Source organism: Echeneis naucrates, chromosome 6, assembly GCF_900963305.1.
Source record: "Echeneis naucrates chromosome 6, fEcheNa1.1, whole genome shotgun sequence".
Lineage (NCBI taxonomy): Eukaryota > Metazoa > Chordata > Actinopteri > Carangiformes > Echeneidae > Echeneis > Echeneis naucrates.
Genome location: NC_042516.1, coordinates 11,245,155 through 11,262,577, shown reverse-complemented (window position 1 = coordinate 11,262,577; position 17,423 = coordinate 11,245,155). Strand labels below are relative to the sequence as shown.

The 17,423-nt window shown below is 41.9% G+C and overlaps 2 protein-coding genes across 5 annotated transcripts; both read right to left on the bottom strand.

The window, feature by feature from the left end:
- Positions 1 to 320: 320 nt before the first annotated feature.
- LOC115045528 (zinc finger protein 16) lies at positions 321 to 10,746 on the bottom strand. 3 transcript variants are annotated; one of them, XM_029505266.1, is made up of 3 exons: positions 10,378 to 10,746; positions 6,796 to 8,361; positions 321 to 1,973 (listed from the first exon to the last, which is right to left on the bottom strand). In XM_029505266.1, exons 1-3 carry the CDS (start codon positions 10,493 to 10,495, stop codon positions 730 to 732), a joined length of 2,928 nt encoding a protein of 975 aa, XP_029361126.1. In that variant the 5' UTR covers positions 10,496 to 10,746; the 3' UTR covers positions 321 to 729. The 3 variants fall into 3 exon arrangements, with proteins under 3 accessions (XP_029361126.1, XP_029361127.1, XP_029361124.1); XM_029505267.1 differs by lacking the exon at positions 6,796 to 8,361; XM_029505264.1 differs by lacking the exon at positions 321 to 1,973 and having other exon boundaries at positions 3,504 to 8,361.
- A 1,098-nt stretch (positions 10,747 to 11,844) lies between these two features.
- On the bottom strand, positions 11,845 to 17,096 carry LOC115045021 (uncharacterized). 2 transcript variants are annotated; one of them, XM_029504474.1, is made up of 3 exons: positions 16,709 to 17,096; positions 13,212 to 16,420; positions 11,845 to 13,049 (listed from the first exon to the last, which is right to left on the bottom strand). In XM_029504474.1, exons 1-3 carry the CDS (start codon positions 17,094 to 17,096, stop codon positions 12,849 to 12,851), a joined length of 3,798 nt encoding a protein of 1,265 aa, XP_029360334.1. In that variant the 3' UTR covers positions 11,845 to 12,848. The 2 variants fall into 2 exon arrangements, with proteins under 2 accessions (XP_029360334.1, XP_029360333.1); XM_029504473.1 differs by having other exon boundaries at positions 11,845 to 16,420.
- Between the last annotated feature and the right edge of the window lie 327 nt (positions 17,097 to 17,423).

Genomic DNA, 17,423 nt, shown 5'->3' with positions numbered 1-17,423 from the left:
TTGTTGGGTCCCTTTAAATACTTCCACAAAGGGTTTGGTCTATGCCTGCTCTATATGCAAAGTGCCTTGAAATTACTTTGTTCCAATTTTGTACTATTTAAATAAAATTTAAACTTTTTTACAATGACATATTTACAAAACAAGCATCTTACACTAACATTAATTCAAGTTACTCCTGTTACAACAATAATGTCAAAAAAAAATTTGAGTTTTTTTTTTACTTATCTGTGTACAAGTCCAAATGTGTAGCAATCCAAAGTACATGTTTTGTACAAGAAAAAATGAAAGAAAGAAAAAAAAAACATTTTGAATGCATTTCATCTTATTGATAGTACAATGAGGTAGCTTTATTTGCATTTTTCATTTACTCTCATTTTCCACTTGGGTTATGACCACATTTGCAACAGTTTTGATCTAAATTCAGTTATGAAACTCATACAGAAAAAACATGCAGTGAAATCTTGTAGCATTAGACTGTTGATACTTCTGAGCCTGTAGATACTCAATATATTCTCTCCAAGTAATTACCCATAATGTTGTGAAACAGGGACTGAAAGTGAAAAATTCTACTAATCCTATTCCATTTACCAAAACAATTCTTAACGTTTGGAAAGTACAAAAAGGAAGAAAATAAAGAGGATACAGGCTTTTCACTGCCCCACATTGTGTCAGTACTACTGGGGCCTTTAAAAACCAGGATGAGAAAATAAACTCCTCTGTGAGCCTTCATTACTCAATATTATCCTGTAGAAAAGGCACCTCCCCAGTAGCATGTTGTATATAATGTAAATGGAGCTTTGCTAGATCATCAAATCCCATATCACATTCAAAACACTCCCATTCCCAGTATTTATGCTTCCTCTGGTCCTGGTCCCGTTCTGCTTGTTGTCGTACAGTTTCCAATTTCGACTCATCAAGTGGATTAGAGCTACTCATGCCAGTAATTCGATGTATAGGCTCACCACAATCTGAATCATCAGGGTTTAAATTACTGCCAGATGCAGGATTTTCCTGATTTTCGACTCTTGCAATTTTCTTTCCTATTTCAATTTCTAGCGGCTCCTCCTTGTTCCCACCCATTTCCAGCTCCTCTTCAACACTTTTTCTAAACACTTGCTTAGTTGAGAAAATCCCTAAATTCTTTGAAGAAATGCTAAGATGCCTCTCCCTGTGTATGATTAGATTTACAGCATCAGAAAAGTTCTTCCCACAGAATGAGCACTGGTAAGGCTTTGCTCCAGTGTGGGTGTTGTAGTGGCTTATGAGCTGCCCAGCCGTTTGAAAACGCTTCTGGCAGATGCTGCACTTATGTTGCTTCAGACTGTGATTCTGCAGGTGTTTATCTAATGAAACGTCATCTCTGAAGCCTTTGGCACAACTTAAGCACCAAAACGTTTTCTCTTTGTGCATCTCGTTATGATTCATCCACGACTTTGTAGAGGTGAAGTCTTTGTTGCACTGATCACATCTAGGTGGTTTTGGTTTTTGTTTTCTGGATGACCTGTGAACTCTCATGTGACTAAGTAGCCGTGTTCGCCTGATGAACGACACCCCACAGTCTGGACACTCATATTTATTCAAATTCTCCACACTTTGGTCTTCTGTCATGGAGGGACGCCTTTCATGCAACTCTTGGTGTTTCTGGAAAGAGGACAGGTACGTATAAAGCTTCCCGCAGACCTGGCAACTATAACCCCTCTGAGGTTTCTTCATTGAGATACTTTCTATTGTATCTGAGGGATTCGTTTTCGATGAACTGCTTGTGTCACATCCATCGACAGAAACAACCTTGTCTTTTTCTCCATCTTCTTGCACATGGTTAGGTTCTGCTGCAGAATTCTTGTTGCCTCCCATCCGATTGTCTTCCTCCTCCTCCTCCTCCTCCATGGCATGCTGATGCAGGTGAGTCTTGAAGACTTGCCAGTGTGTAAACCTCAGTCCACAATCCTTACACACAATGCTGCACTGTTGAGCTGCAAGAAGAAAGAAAAAGAGCTTTGAGTTTACAAGTTAAGATCAAATAGCATCTGATTTTGTTAATCACATGGGACAAATGACTAATGTTCCAGCTGATATTTTGCAGCTGCAGAAAAAGCCTGATAATTACTAGGTAATTATTAATTGCAGCTGGTAAAACAAAACTTACAAGCTTGAATGGTGGCTCTCATCTTCATCTCGCCTGATCAGACCATCTTAACTCTCTTCATAAACACAATTAAATTTCAGAGTGTGGCAGATTTGAACATTTCTATCAAACACTGCTGGCCATGTCTGCAGCTGGTTATTTGTGACCTAAATATGGAGCTACGGACGCTAAAATAATCCTGTTAAACCAACCCGTCGAGGCAGATGGCCGCCCCCCCCTCGGCCTGCTCAAGGTTTCTGCCTCTTAAAGGAAGTTTTTCCTTGCCACTGTTGCCAAGTGCTTGCTCATCGGGGGATCTGTTGGGTCTCTTTAAATACATTTATAAAGAGTTTGGTCTAGACCTGCTCTATATGTAAAGTGCCTTGATGTAACTTTGTTATGATTTGGCGCTATACAAATAAATTTGATTTGATTTAAAGCTTCTCTGTAGAATGGACTACATTAGCTATACAGCTTTAAACAAACACTATTACAAAATGGAATTATTATATGTTAGAATAGAATATCACGATTAGAGGCCATACAAAAAAATGAATAAAAATTAAAATCATAAAATGGTGAGGGATGCGCAGAGACCAATGCCATGAAATGTCTTTCTAACTCATGGTCCAAAACCAAAGGATTTTTACCTGATAATTAGATTTGGTAGAAATTTTAAGCTGTTCTGGTAGCATGTTTCACAGATACTTAACTAGTTAGAAGAAGTACAATTGATTGAAGTAGAAATATTAATAAAACAAATTCAACAAACACTAGAACTAAACTGCTGAATAATTAATGACGATTGGATCACAAGAAAATGTATCTGTTTATTTGAATTTTAGTGAACATTTTCTTTTTGTTCCCAAAACAGCAAGTTAAACAAGAAGTCAAAGGTATATTGGTCATCTAGGGGGAAAAAAAACAAGCTTTTCATAATTTAATAACAAAGTAATGCCTCTTATACAATACATGTAATTCTTCCATTATAGAAGTGGTGCAGTAAACTAAGCATTCTACATGAACATAAACTCTATTTTAGTTTAGGCTATGAATCAGATTTCCACAACATAACAAAATACTGACTAAGGAAAAGACAATGGAACTTATAAATGAATCATACAAACTATGTTGTACATAATGTACAATTAACTGACTATGAAATTTGTATTATGGTGTTAACTAGCTGTAATGTTCAATATTGTAGATATTTATATTCACACAGTGCATTGAGTTTCCTACAAATTAATCTCTCTTAAATATGCAGTTAGTATTGTATTCAATCAAATCTTAAACATCCAAAATGACAGCAGGAAAATTATTAAGTATTCTTTCCCAGAATTATTTAGGTTTCTTCATAACTTGATAAACTTTTCAATAATTTGTGCCAACATCCCTTAATATTTCTGGACAGACCTGCATGCAAATCTTTTTTTTTTTTTTCTCTTTCTTTTTGTGTGTGTGTGTGTGTGTGTGTGTGTAGACGTTTTGAACTTCAACACTTCAGCCAGTGTTCAAAAAGATATTAACGAGGGGGGTTACCTGACATTCATGACAGGTTTTCTCAGTAACCATCAGATCATACAGTGGCTCGGAGCTATGCACTTGTAAAGTCACAAGTTCATGAAAAAGCTTATTCTTTCACATTTGTACGTATACTAGTCCAGTGTAAATGAAAGTCGAGCAACAGGAAAATAAACTAAGGAACTTCTTTTTAAATATAAAAAAAACTCAACACAGGAACAATTAAGGAAAGCATGTTTTACAAACACAACACACTTGGCAATGCTTTAAAGTAAAACAAAAACCCACAATCTACAGTGTCTTTCCAGCTTTTTACAGTTTTAACTCAAACACTCCATTGGCATGTTCAATATAGTGCTGGTGCAAATCAGTTTCTTGACAAAAAGTAGTTCCACATTCAAGGCAAGTAAGGCTATTTGCATCTCCTGATGAGACAGCGGCGGGAGCATCACTCTGCCCTTTGTAATCACCAATACATTCCTGGTGATGATCAATAAGGTCCTGTATTTCACTGAAGGTCCTGGGGCAAACTGAGCAATGATACGAGGCTGTGTTACAGTGCTGGGTTTCATGCTTTTCTAATGCAGTTGGTGAAAGAAAGGCTTTGCCACAATGCTGGCACTTATGGCTACTCTGAGACTGGATGTCTGAGGAAAGCGCAGGTTGGGTCGGTGTAAACGATGGAAAGGAGAGCCCACTGTTATCAGGAGAAGGAATGCTGACTTTTAGAGACTTGGAGGTCATAGCAGCACACAGCCTATAGCGTACCTCATTTGGGAGACGACAGCGGACTTCGTCATGCCAGGCAAGGTGTTGCTGCAGCTGATTCTCAGTCCAAAAGCCATGGCAGCACAAAGCACAACAATAAGGCCGGCTCTTTGCCTTGGTCTTGTGGGTGGATAATTGCTCCTCTGTTTGGAATGCCTTTCCACACTTATCACACTTGAAGAGGCATTTCACTGTATGCTCTGACAGGCGGCTGAGGGGCACTGAAACCTCAGCTGTGGCTTCATGAGCCTGGATCTCCACTGTGGCTTCCTGCTTTACCCCCAGGCACACTTTCTTATGGTCAAGAAGAGCTCTGGCAGAACTGCACAGTTTTCCACAGTCAAGGCATGAGATGTGTTTGACAGGGGAGGGAGCAGGTCTGTCAACAGGGCTGGTTTTCTTTACAAGATAACTGTTTGTCACCATAGTGCTGCCTGCAGCAAGCGAACCTTTTGTATTTCTGAATTCACTGCTCATGGCAATAGACTTTTTTGTCCTAAAACGACCCTTATTTTTGCTGTTTGAGTGCACCTGCCATTTGTGGGCACGTAGACCCCTTGCTTTAGCAAAGATCATAGAGCATTCGGGACACTGGTGAACTTTTCCGCTCATAGTTGATAAACTGAATTCACCCCTGTTGAGACTAACATCGATCTGTTCTGGGACATGGTCTACTGAGACCAGTTCATCTCCTTGACGATCCCTTGTTTTACCATGCTCATTTTCATAGTGAGTAGCCAGAAGGAGGACTTTTGAAAAACTTTTTTTACATTCAGAACATGAATACTTCTCAGCCTGGGTGCTGTTGTTGGCCACCTTTTGACGTGAATGAGTTGCTGACTCAGTTTTGGTTTGACACTGAGGGTTAAACATCTGGTGGCGCTGGAGAACACAATGGTTAAAAAATTGCTTGCCACACATGTTGCACTGAAAAGGTCCATCCTCCATCTTGTGGCTAACAGATTTTAAATCACCATCTTTTAGCGAGGACCGTGAAAACGTCCCTTCCTTGTGCCATCGTTTGTGCGAGCCAAGGGCTGAGTTGGACATGAAACGCCTCCCACACTCTGAGCAGTGAAACAGCCCTTTACTTGGCTCTACCTGTTTAGGTTTCTTTAGCATTACTGGCATGGACAATTTTGCTTTTGTAACAGATTTGTTAGCCTCAGTGTGAATTCTTTTATGAAAATTCAAAGCTCCAACCACTGAAAAGCTTCTGTCACACTTATTGCATTTGTATTTTAAATCTGTTATATCAGTTTCAGCTTCTGTCTTCAGCTCCCCAATGTCCATTTTGTTTATTTCTTGAGCAGTAATTAAGTGGTCGGACTTTTCCTGCGTACTGATATCCATACCATCCTTGTGTAATTTCACAGTGTCAGTGATTTCGGCAGGCGCCGCCTTACAATCAACTGCTTGACTGTCTCTCTTCATGCAAAGTTTTTGATGAGCTCGTAATGAGGCCTTGTTGCTGAAATGAGCAAGGCATGTGGCACACTGAAGATCTTCTAGCATGACAGTAGATTTGGGTGATGATGGCAAGTGCCCAGTCTCATAACCGTGGCTTTTCATATGAAACTGAAGTGCTTTTGCCCGGGAAAACAGCTTCCCACAGTCAGGACAGCTGTATGTGTTTTTTTTCAACTGCTCCACCTGATGCTGAAAAGACTTGATGGGCGGTGGGAGTAACTGGTCATTATGGACAACCTGGTGTCTTATAAGGCTGGAAAAAAGACGGAACGACCTGTTGCAGAGTTCGCATACATGGTTTCCATTTTCATGTTTTCGCATGTGCAATGCCATGATACCCTTGTGGCGAAATGTTCTCCCACATACTGGGCATGCAACCTTAATACTGGAGCGCGAGTGTCCATTACCAGAGTGCACAGATCCTGCAAGACCTTTTCTTAGCCTTAAATCTGAACACTCTGTCTGATTTTGCTTGTGGTGGGAGTAAGCTCCTAAAGACCAAAAACCCTTCCCACACAGCTCGCAGTGATAAATCTTTGGGCCTAAAAGGGTTTTCTTTGGATTGTATTCTTTCTTGGGGCCTGAAATATTCTCTTTCTTGTGCGCAGAGCAGTTTTTCATATGATTAAACAAACTAGTCGCATGCAAATAAGACATCGTGCAGTCTGGGCATTGGAATTTTTTCCTTTTGGGATGACGTAACTGATGAGAGACTAAAGCAGACAAACGTGAAAAACATTTACCACATTCACTGCAAGTCAAGCTTTTCTTCTCTAATCCCTCTGTATGGTTTAATGCATTAATGCTTGGGTTTTCAGCTTTGTGTTGCTGCATATGACTGCAATGTGCTGTATAGCCACTGGATTCATGCCCACATATGTCGCATGTGTAAACTGCTACTGACTGACCTTGAGACTGTTGTCTTCTCTTATGAACACCATGCCACATTCTGTGGACACGCAGTGATGAAGCACTAGAAAACCAACGGTAGCACTCTGGACAATCAAATCTTTCCTCTATGGTTTCGTTATCCGTCTCCCTCGCTATCTGTGCACACAGCTCTTCATCCTGCTCAAAGTCAATTTGCACAATCTTCAAGTCCATCTCCGGCTTGGAAACAAGACTACCGTGGGAAACTTCAGTGTCACCATCGTCTCTTACTTCCTGATCTGATTCACACAGAAGCTCAAGATCAGGATTCGGGTCTTGGGTGGACTCATCCTCAGATTCACTCGCACTGATCACTTGAACATTGAAGTCCCCGGGTTCATAACTCTCCAAGTCTTCTTCAGTCTCATTTATGCGCATGTCTTCCCCAATAGAATTGGTAGGAAACGCTCTCTCCAATTCCACATTTTCCTCCAAATGATCAGTCTCTTTTCTTTCACTTTCCAAACGTTTTTGTTGAGGTAGAGATGTGGCCACCTGAGCCTCCTTCTCTGTTTCTCTGAAAACATCTGTGTGATGAAGCTGGTGGGAGTGAAGTGCTGATTCCCTCGAAAACTTCAGCCCACAATCCTTACATTCAAATGCCTTCTTCTGGAGCTGACACACTTGATGAAGAAATGACTTTGCTGGGGTCTCATCACTGTGTGCCATGCGCTGATGCCTGTAGTAAAATGTTAACGTCATGAATACTTTTCCACATTCCTCACATGGGAATCTTTTTGCGGAGTCATCTGAGTGATTTGCATGCCATCGTTGATGGTTGAAAAGGGCAATATGGCCATTGAAAGACTTTTTACATTCTTTACAGTGAAACTTACTCCAGTTTTTCTTTGGCTTTTCTTTCATTTCTTCTGGAGTGCACTGACTGTTGCGGCTAAATCGCTGATGTGTTTTCAGGCGCAACAGAGCAGAAAAGGCTTTACCACATGAACATTTAAAAGGTTTTTCAGAAGTATTATCTCCCTCACTGGGCTTTTCAACAACTGAATCTTCAGTGTGAAAGGAATCTCCTGAACTCCTGTTTCGTGACTTAACTAACTTTTCCTCATGACAACGACGGTGCGCATCAAGAGCTGAAGCACGAGAATAATTTCGCCCACAAGACTCGCACTGAAACGACTTCTTTTTCAAATGTTCAAGGTCATGAAATACAGATTTAGAGGCTTGTCTGTGTGAGCGCTGATGGTTGAGAAAGTGTCCAATAACACCATAACATTTCCCGCAGTCTTGACATTCGTAGGTTTGCTGCTTGGTTATTCCAGAGTTCATGTGAATACCAGACCCCTTTTTGGAGGTTTGGCTGTGGTTCATCTGCATGTGCAAGAGGAAGTCACTCAGTTCAGAAAATGAGAGTGAACATAAAGTACAAAAATTTACTGTTTCTCTGTCCTTTTTTGCATCATGTAGGCCATCCAACTGGTCACCCAAATGCACATTTTCTTGTAGGTGCTGTTGGCGATGCTCCAAGTAGACTGCCTCCTCTCTGAAAGCTTCTCCACAATCCTGACAGCAGAAAACCCCAACCCCTAGAAATAGAAAGGGGAAAATAGGAGGTCAAAGCCACTCCTGTTTCCAGAGTAAGAGGGAAAGATATAAAGAAAGGGGGGAAAATAAAGAAAAAGAAACAATAAAGAACAGGGGGGAAAAAAAAAAAACCACAATGGATGCAAAAATTGTCTTTATTTTCAAGTTGATTTGACTTTACAGTATGATAAAACAATAAGATTTTCCAAAGAAACAAAGATTTGATGATGTAAATATATTAATTTCACAAAAAAAAAAAAAAAGTTGTATACTGAGCCTCGTAACAGCTTAAATAGACTTGTCAAGCAGTGCTGCTGCAAAATAGGGTTAAAGGTTAGAGATTACTTAAAGCCATGCCTTTGCAACAGTAAATTGGGTTATTATAACCAACCTGGCCTAACTTCCGAATGGAAAAATTATTAAGAGACCTTTTGTTGATCAAAGTTGAAATAGACAAGTAAAGTCATTTTAATAGATGAAATCTATAGTTTAAAACAGCCATATGTGAATTAGAAATTATTTATTATTGATAGAAGAGCATAGTAATAACCTTCAGATCTAGAAAGACTGATGATTAATAAAAGTAAGCATAAAAAATCTTTATCGTTGAGTTTTTAATAAATGTGCTGTAAGCATTGGTAAAGATGTGAGCGTACTCGCACAATTTCAATTACGTTCTAAATTCAATATCTATGGAATTTTGAGATGCAAAATGTATGCAGTGAATCTACTCCCTCAATTGCAGACATTATGGCCAATTAAATAAAGACTTCAGATAAAATAAAGACAAAATGTAATTTAAGACAATTTAGAACACAATCATCTTCAAGCAGTTATATGACCAAACATACTACCATTACTTATTACATACTTATAACACATCTTTAACAGGCAAATACAAACAGGAATCTTAAACCATGTAACATTAATTACTATTCAAAAAATGTGAGCTAAAGGAAGAAAAACAAGTAGATTTTCTACTACAAAGTGCCAAAGTTAAGGCAGAAGTTAAGACAAACTGCTAGTCTGTATCTTCATTTGCAGCTAAAGTACTGTTGGTGAAGTTTGGTTGTGGCTCAACGGCTAATACCAACAAAATATCAAGCAAAGGGTGACAGCACTGCGGTGCAGGACTGACAACAGCAGGAAGTCTTCCCGTCCAGCTGCTATCAGACTGTACTATGCTGCTATCTAAATTTATTGCAGTGCATTGATACTTTTTGTACACATGTATACCTCTCCATTGTTATTCGTGCAATTTTAGCTATTTTTTTTAAGAGGACAATTATAGATACACATTTTGCCATGTTAGACAGGTGCAAAATTGTAAATGCGTGTAGTTGTTTATCATTTAGCTGTTGCAACGAAGTAATTTCCTGTAGAAGGACCAATAAAGTATCTACCTGTCAAAGTACATACCAGGAGAGAGAATAAGACGAGGGGTAGCCAGGGCCTACATACAAACATACATACATTCATACAGTGATGATCACGCCAAGTGAACTGCATGATGAGCATTATTTTAGCACAGTGGATAGCACCACAGCGCTTGAACTACTTGATGTAAAATGTCAACAAATAGAAAAAGGCAATATTCACTTTCCCAAATGATTCGTTTCATCTGTATAGTTTCTCTAACTCGACTCAGAAAGAGTAGATCTTAGCCCCAACGTTAAAAGAGTACGCAGCGTGTAATGGATCTATGGTATGGATCCTGCTCCTGTGCAGCCCAATATCACAATTATCTGCCAACATGCTCGCTAGAAATCCAACCTATAAACATGGTCAACACCTGGAGGAAATCCGCTTTGCCTGCTGACTAAATGCAGGGCAATAAGTAAACAGGAAAAGGCGAAAAAAACTACACAACAGGGAAAGTCAATGCAGTTTATGCTAAATTGTCTGCCGCAGAAAAACGTAGCTGTTTTCGTCCCATGTTTCTAAACTGAGGTTAGTATCGGAGGTCATAACACCGGCGCGAACAATTAGCAGTAAAATGGCCGCTACCGGATACTTACGGTCAGTCGGTGGGTCCTCGGCCGACGGACCGTCGGTGTCCTCTGCTGCCGGGTGTCCACGGAGGGGTCTCTGCCCAGCCCCGTCCTCTGTGATAGCAGCGGGAGCGCCTCCGTCCATCTTGGCGTGGCTGGTTGGTGGCGCTAGCTTTGTCAAGGTAGTCCTCGTTAGCCTAGCAACGCCGCGGTTGTTGGAGTTTCCCTTATCGACGTAAAGCCTCAGCGGAAGGCAGTGAGGACGATGAGAGCGGGTCTGCTTCTCCAGCCGGACCCGGATCAGCTTCTTTCCGAGTTTACATCGATGTGTGTGAGGAGGAAGAGCTCAGTTAGCCGTACTGCTCACACACCTGCACTGGGGACGAGCGCCTCTGAGCGGAAGTGGACTCTTCTTCTTCTGTTTTGATTCCTCCGAACGACACCACATGCATCACTTCCGCAGTTTACTCTTTGAAGGATTATTAAAAATGAAATTTATGCAGCAGGCAGCCTCTAAACAATTCAATCAGCCTTTCTGATTTTGTTATGATAGTTATTTATATTTTTTTACATATATTATATATTTATTACATGCATACATATATTCATTTATTCAATTAAAGGACTATTTTCCAAATGAAATTTTAATTCGTTCTTTCACAGCAAAAAATAGTTTTAATTAATTAACCAGTTAGGCTATTTACATCGCTATAATATTCAAGTATTTGACTACAGCTTCATTATTTTAGCTACTAGTTCATACTGATAGATTTCAGAATTTAGTCAATTTACCATATCAATGAAACTGAGGTCTTTGGTGAGGAATATTTGTTAAAATCAAACGGCATTTCAGAAAACATGTTGAAATTAACTAGGTCAATATTTGTTTCCTTTGTTTTTGATTTCCCGCAGCCAAATTCATTTCACACTTGCAGGAGCACCCTGAATAGTATAATCATATCATAAACTCATTTTCTTTCAATGCTTTGTTTTGGTACATATAAAGCTCATGTCCTACAAATTAGGCTTAACAAGGACAGTACAACTTATTAAGTACTGTACAGCACAACATAATAAACAAAGGCAAGTTTTATTTCACCCAATATATAGACATCATGGGAAATTACTATTTCTTTCCATGCTAAAACAGTAGATAGAGGTAGAAGGGCACGCTTTTATGTCAAGACGCAAACTTTTCAAACGCACAGTAACATTTTTTTCTTCTTGAGCAAATTCACCTTGTGTTTGATTTACAGTAGTAATGAAGATTTTCAGTCATTTAATCTTCTCAAATGCCCATATTATTAACAGACGAGAGGATTCTGTATTTATCGAAAATTACAGTTGTAGAATGAAATCATTCACTATTCACAAATAATACATTGGATTGCACTCAAAAGTGGCATTTTTTATAAATATGGGTACATTCTAATCTGAATGGTAATTCTGTTAAGAGACACACATTGTATGGCACTCATATGTTTACAGTAGATGCTCAGCACTAACAACCAGATTAGCTTTATTGTAATTTAAGTGATCACATATGTTCAGTCTTGAAACATTGCAACATTTTTTTGCATTTAACTGGATAGATCAGAGCAAAACATACATTTTTGACAATCATTTTCATGTTTTTGCCATTTAACAAAATATAAATGACAAAACATTCTTTTATCCAAATTGAATTTATTACAAAATTCTCTATTTGGCAATAGAGTCAGATATAATTGGTGTAGTGATGTGACTTTCCGTTGGCTTCCCAATAATTACATTTACACAAAATAACTAACTGTGGAACGACCTTAGGTTCCTGACAGGATAATATTGTTGTCGGATTCTCGTTTTATATTGAGACACATGTAATCTGTAAGCACTACATCTGCTTCCCCAAACTCCCTTCCCTGCTCAAAAACCAAAAAGTTACATTTCTTTACAGTATCTTAGAAAGAGTTGCTCTGTGTTTTGGGAGTGAGGTCACATTGTTGAGTCTACCTTAAGCACAAACTAGGCCTAGAATACCAAGACAGCAGACATGCAGACTGTACTCATAAAAGGCACACAGTATACTGTACATGAAGAAACACAGTTCAAATGGTTCAGGACATGTGATCCGAGCTATAAAAGTACTAATACTATCTAAACTTAAATGCCATTGGCAATAGATGAAAGGTGGAATGTAATGTCATGGAATCTCATTCATCTGCAATCCTCAAAAGTTATTTAAACCAGATAAGTATTTGGATAACTGATAATGCATAATTTAAGGAAAAGTAAAACTGATTCAATGGCACATATATACACACTTCAATACAAAGCAGAACTCTGATTGATTTGAAAAAAAAAATGTGCTTCAAGTGTGCAGACTAAAATAAGTTTCACTTTTATCTTTTTGTTTCTAATGCCCACCCACTCAGCTGGTCTAACGGAACAACTGAGGGACAAATGAATGAGGTTCCATTGGACAAAAATTCTATGCGTTTGTTGCTAGTGTAAAAATGTCAAATTTCCCCTTGTGCATGTTGCAAGTAGTGCATCTGTAGATCAAGCTCTCGAGGAAGAGAGCACCCACATATCATGCACTGGAGAAGTCGTTCTGGGGCAAAAGGCAAACGAGATCCAAGTTTGTGAGGTTCGGTCTGTGGGGTGAGCTGAGGTAGGGGCAGGGTCTGTGGCATGTGTGGCCTCTCGCTCATGACTGCCTGTGGTGTGAAAAATATATTTGGGTGTGGAGGTCGTGGAAGTGCACCAACTGTGACAGAGTGAAGAGGATGAGCACCAGGCAAAGCAAGAGGAGGGAGTGGAGCAAGTGGAGCTGAGAAAAAGGGAGAAGGCTGATTGATGATTATTTGAGTGCCCGTTACCATTGGTTGCTGCTTCAGCTCCTGTCCATTCCCTGGTTTGAGTTGCCCAGTGAGCAGTGTCTGAGGACTAGGATTACTTTGGAAGCCCCATACTGGTGTACCCATCCCCTGGCCAAACCGATGAGGCTCGTATTGAATGGAGATGGGAACCTTTTGTGTTGCTGTCTGGCTCTGTACACTGGCCCAGCCAGATGAAACCTGCTTTGGCTGCAGCTTCAAATCTTGATTATTTACTAATTTCTCAGGGGAGTTTACAGTTTTTGGAATCCCAGGTGGTTTTTGTGCATCCCACAAGGTGCTACCTACCCCAAGAGACACAGAAGTTGAAATTGGCATAGCACTGCGTTGGTCTATTTGAGCTGAGGTGGATGCACTTGCTAAGCCTGAAGCCCATTGTTTCTGCGGCTCACAGCCATTCCAAGGCTTCTCCGGCTGGCTAACAGTCGATGGTATTACTTGAGGACTATTAACGTCCCACACTCTATCGTCCTCTCTTTTAGGTGTTGTGGATGGCTCCTTTTGTGTTGACACTGGGGTGTCTGGCCATCTTGGCAGCTGAAGCTCTTGACCAAGCTTATTTGGAGAACTCTGTGAAATTGCAAGATGAGCAGGTCTGACGCTCCACAAAGCTGCCCCATCAATGTAGGCAGACGGAACAGAAAAATCATGTTGCAGTGAGCTTGTGGAAGCTAGTGCTGTGGATGTAGTTGCATTATTCCAAGTGGCAGGCTTAACCTGTCTCTGTTGCTCCAGCTCACTCACTATCAATGGGCTGGATTTTTTTGGTGCTGATGATGCATTAGAACTGACAATAGAAGCTGTGCTCTCCTTCATGTGTGATGATTCTAAAGTCTGAGCAGAGTTGGGACCTGATTGTGTTATCAATGGGCTGTCTGCCCAGCCTGAACCTGTATGATGGTGCTGCTGCAGGCCTGACTGTGGCAGGCTGTCAAACTGTGCCTGCTGTGATGATGGAACAAGCATTACTTCTCCACCATCCACCTTCCACTGCACTGGTTGAGAGTGCAGCTTGGACATCCATGGCTCCTTCTGCTGCTTGCTCTGTAAATCCATGCGAGATGAGAGCATGGAAGACTCTGGCTGTATTGCCCTTCTATGCAACTCAGTCTCTCTTATTGAAGACACTGGAAATGGAGATGGCTGAGCGTTAATCATCGCTGAGCCCAATGGTCTAGACCAGCTCCACACAAGCCTCCCCCCTCGTCTCCCCCTGCTGCCCCTGCCTCTCATCCTAGCACCAATTGGTAAAGAGTTATACTGGCTAAAACCTTGGCGCTTGCGTGTGTGAATTTTCTGGTGTACCAACAAGCTGCTAAACCAGGAAAAAGTTTTGTGACACTCATCACAGCGATGAGGTCTCTCTCCTGTGTGAGTGTTCATGTGATCACGGAGCAGATAGGCCAATCCAAAACTCTTCTCACACAGCTCACACTTGTGAGGTTTGTCACCACTGTGGGACAGCATATGGTGCTGCAGTTGGGTCTCATCGCTGTAGCCTTTACGGCAGCTGGTGCAGCGGAATGGTTTCTCTTGATGCAGCTTTTGGTGCGTTTTCATGTTCTGCAGGAAGGCAAAGTCCTTCCCACAGTCGGGACATTTGTATGGCTTCTTGCCTGTGTGAATTATGAGATGTTGCTGTAAGTAGCTACTGAATCTAAAGCCCTTGCCACACACTTTGCACTGGTAAGGCTTGTCCTTGGAATGTATGCGCATATGCAGCTCTAACACTGAGCGATGGCGGAAATTTTTCCCACACTCAGAGCACTTATACGACTTAACACTTGTGCCGTCGTTTCTCCATTTCCCCTGCACGTTATCGCTACTTAACACATTACATTGTTTTTTAGGTGGTGTTGCCACCTTTTCTAAATATTGTGCTACAGACTTATGGACGCTTAACAAGTGTACATTTAAACTGGACTCATCACGATAAACACATGGACAGTGTGGACAGGAGTGTCCTTTTTCCCAGTACTTATTAATCTCCCGTGGGATTCGAGGTGTCCTCTCCAGCTTCTCATACTCAGCCTCATGAATGAGCATGTGAGTTCTCAAGTGAGCTGGCACACAGTAAGTCTGGGGACAAAGAGGGCATTTAAATGTGCGTTTGGGTTCCTCACGCTGGTGTGCGTTCTCCTTCCCTAGCCCCCTAACTGCCTCCTGTCCAGGCACAGGGGCCTGCTTGCATGGCTGCTCACTGGAAGAGTTGGTTTCTCGCAGTCTATGCTGGCGACAATGCGCCTTCATGTTCTGAGCGAAGGCAAAATTTTTACCACATTCAGGGCAGCGGAAGGGCTTTTGGCCCGTGTGGAGATACTGATGCTGATGGAGGAGGCTACTGTACTTGAAGGTTTTCCCACAAATGTTGCAAAGGTGAGAGCGTGGGTTGTCTGAGTGTTTGCGGCGGTGGTCTTCCATGACAGAGTAGTGTTTGAAAACCATGCCGCACTCTGGGCATTCATAGGGTTTGAGAGCGGTGTGACATCGCTGGTGATAGCGCAGGGCCATGGTGTTTGGGAAAGTTTGATTGCACTCATGGCATGTAAACATGCTCTCCTGGGAGTGGGTCATCATGTGCTTTGTGACAGACACCTTAAACTGGAACTCTTGGCGGCACAGGGGGCAGTGGTAAGGCTTTTCGACTGTATTGCTGCAGTTGTGGTCCCTCAACTTATCCACTGTAAAGAAAATCCTCCTACATTCAGCACATTCAAAAGTCTGTTCCTCCGTTGCATGCACCTCCTTCTTTGGAGTAACAAGTTGCTCCTCCTTCTCCTTATGTTCATTTCTGTGCTTAATGAGGCTGCTGCGGTGCTGAAAGGAAAGGCCGCATTCTTTACAGGTGAGGGGCATGAGCTCATCCTCATGTGCGTGAAAGTGGCGGTGCAGGTTGAATGTCTCCCGGCGGTTGAACCTCTTCCCGCACTCTTTGCACACCAAGCGACACTTTTTAGGCTTAGCTGCCAAATCAGCATCCCCTCCTCGGCCTGCCTCTTCATCATCTTCAACAGCATCCTCCACACTGTCCACCTTTCCCACAAGCTCCTCAGCCAGTTTCCTCTCAGCAGTCCCTTTGTTGTGATCCGAGTTTTCCTCTTTGACAACATCCTTGGCATCAGCAGCAATGTTATTGTCAGCATTTGTGTCCTGCTGCACCTTCTCAGCACTCTCTGCAACAGCATTGGGATCTGGAAAAGGGAGAGGAAGCACAGAATGGTGTTATAATAACTTAGATAGTTATAATAACAAACAGTAAACAGCATGTTTTGACAGCCAAACAAACTGCACACAACTATCACAGCACAGCAGCTCAGGTCCAGATAACAGTCCGCCTGGCAGGATGCTAGCTCGGCTGTGCTCAGGTGAACAGGGTTAGCAGAGTTGACAGGGTGTACTGGACCTTTAGTGAGAGCTCCGACCCAGAGTAGCCTGGAAGCTAAAGCTAACGGTGAAATACATGAACAACGTTAGCATACCACACTTCTCATCCTCCTCCCTCTGTGTTTTCGCCTCCTCATCGTCATCTTCGGTTTCGGACCAGTCGAAAGCCCGCTGCTCTCCGCCGGCAGCCTCGGCCATTTTTCCAGCCAGCGTCAGGTCCTCCGGCGGACTACATGTTGTTGTTGTGTCGGCTCCGGCTCCGGCTCCGGCACCGGACGCGACTCTAACCCCAGAATGGCTGGCAGCGCACCCGCCGTCATTACCAGCACTTGCCCCCTGCTCCCGGTCGGGGCTCTCCGCGGGTTCAGCGTGTGTTGTTTCGTCTCTCTGCTCCTCCGCTCCGGTCCTCTGCCCAGAGCTTTCCCCCTCCTCCGCAGGGGATTTGGGTATGTTTGGAGACTCCGATGGGTCTACGGCGGCCATGTTTCACCCATGCACCCCCTTGTCCAAAGCACACAAGGATCACGTTAGCCAACATGAGCGTGGAATGACATTTCCGGCCCAAACTTTCAAAATAAAACTCCCATTTTTTTCACAGACTGCTCAGGTTCACCATTCAGAACATTTTAACTCCGGGCCTTAACCAACAACTTTCCCTTTCCGCCACTGTTGTCGTTTTGTCGCTCGACACAGCAAATGTTCTCCGCACAACTCAAGATAAACTTTTCAACATGTCCATTGAGTATACAGTGAGGTTTTTATAGGCTCTGACAAATTCACAAGTGATCTGTTGGGTTTATTTGCTGTCCA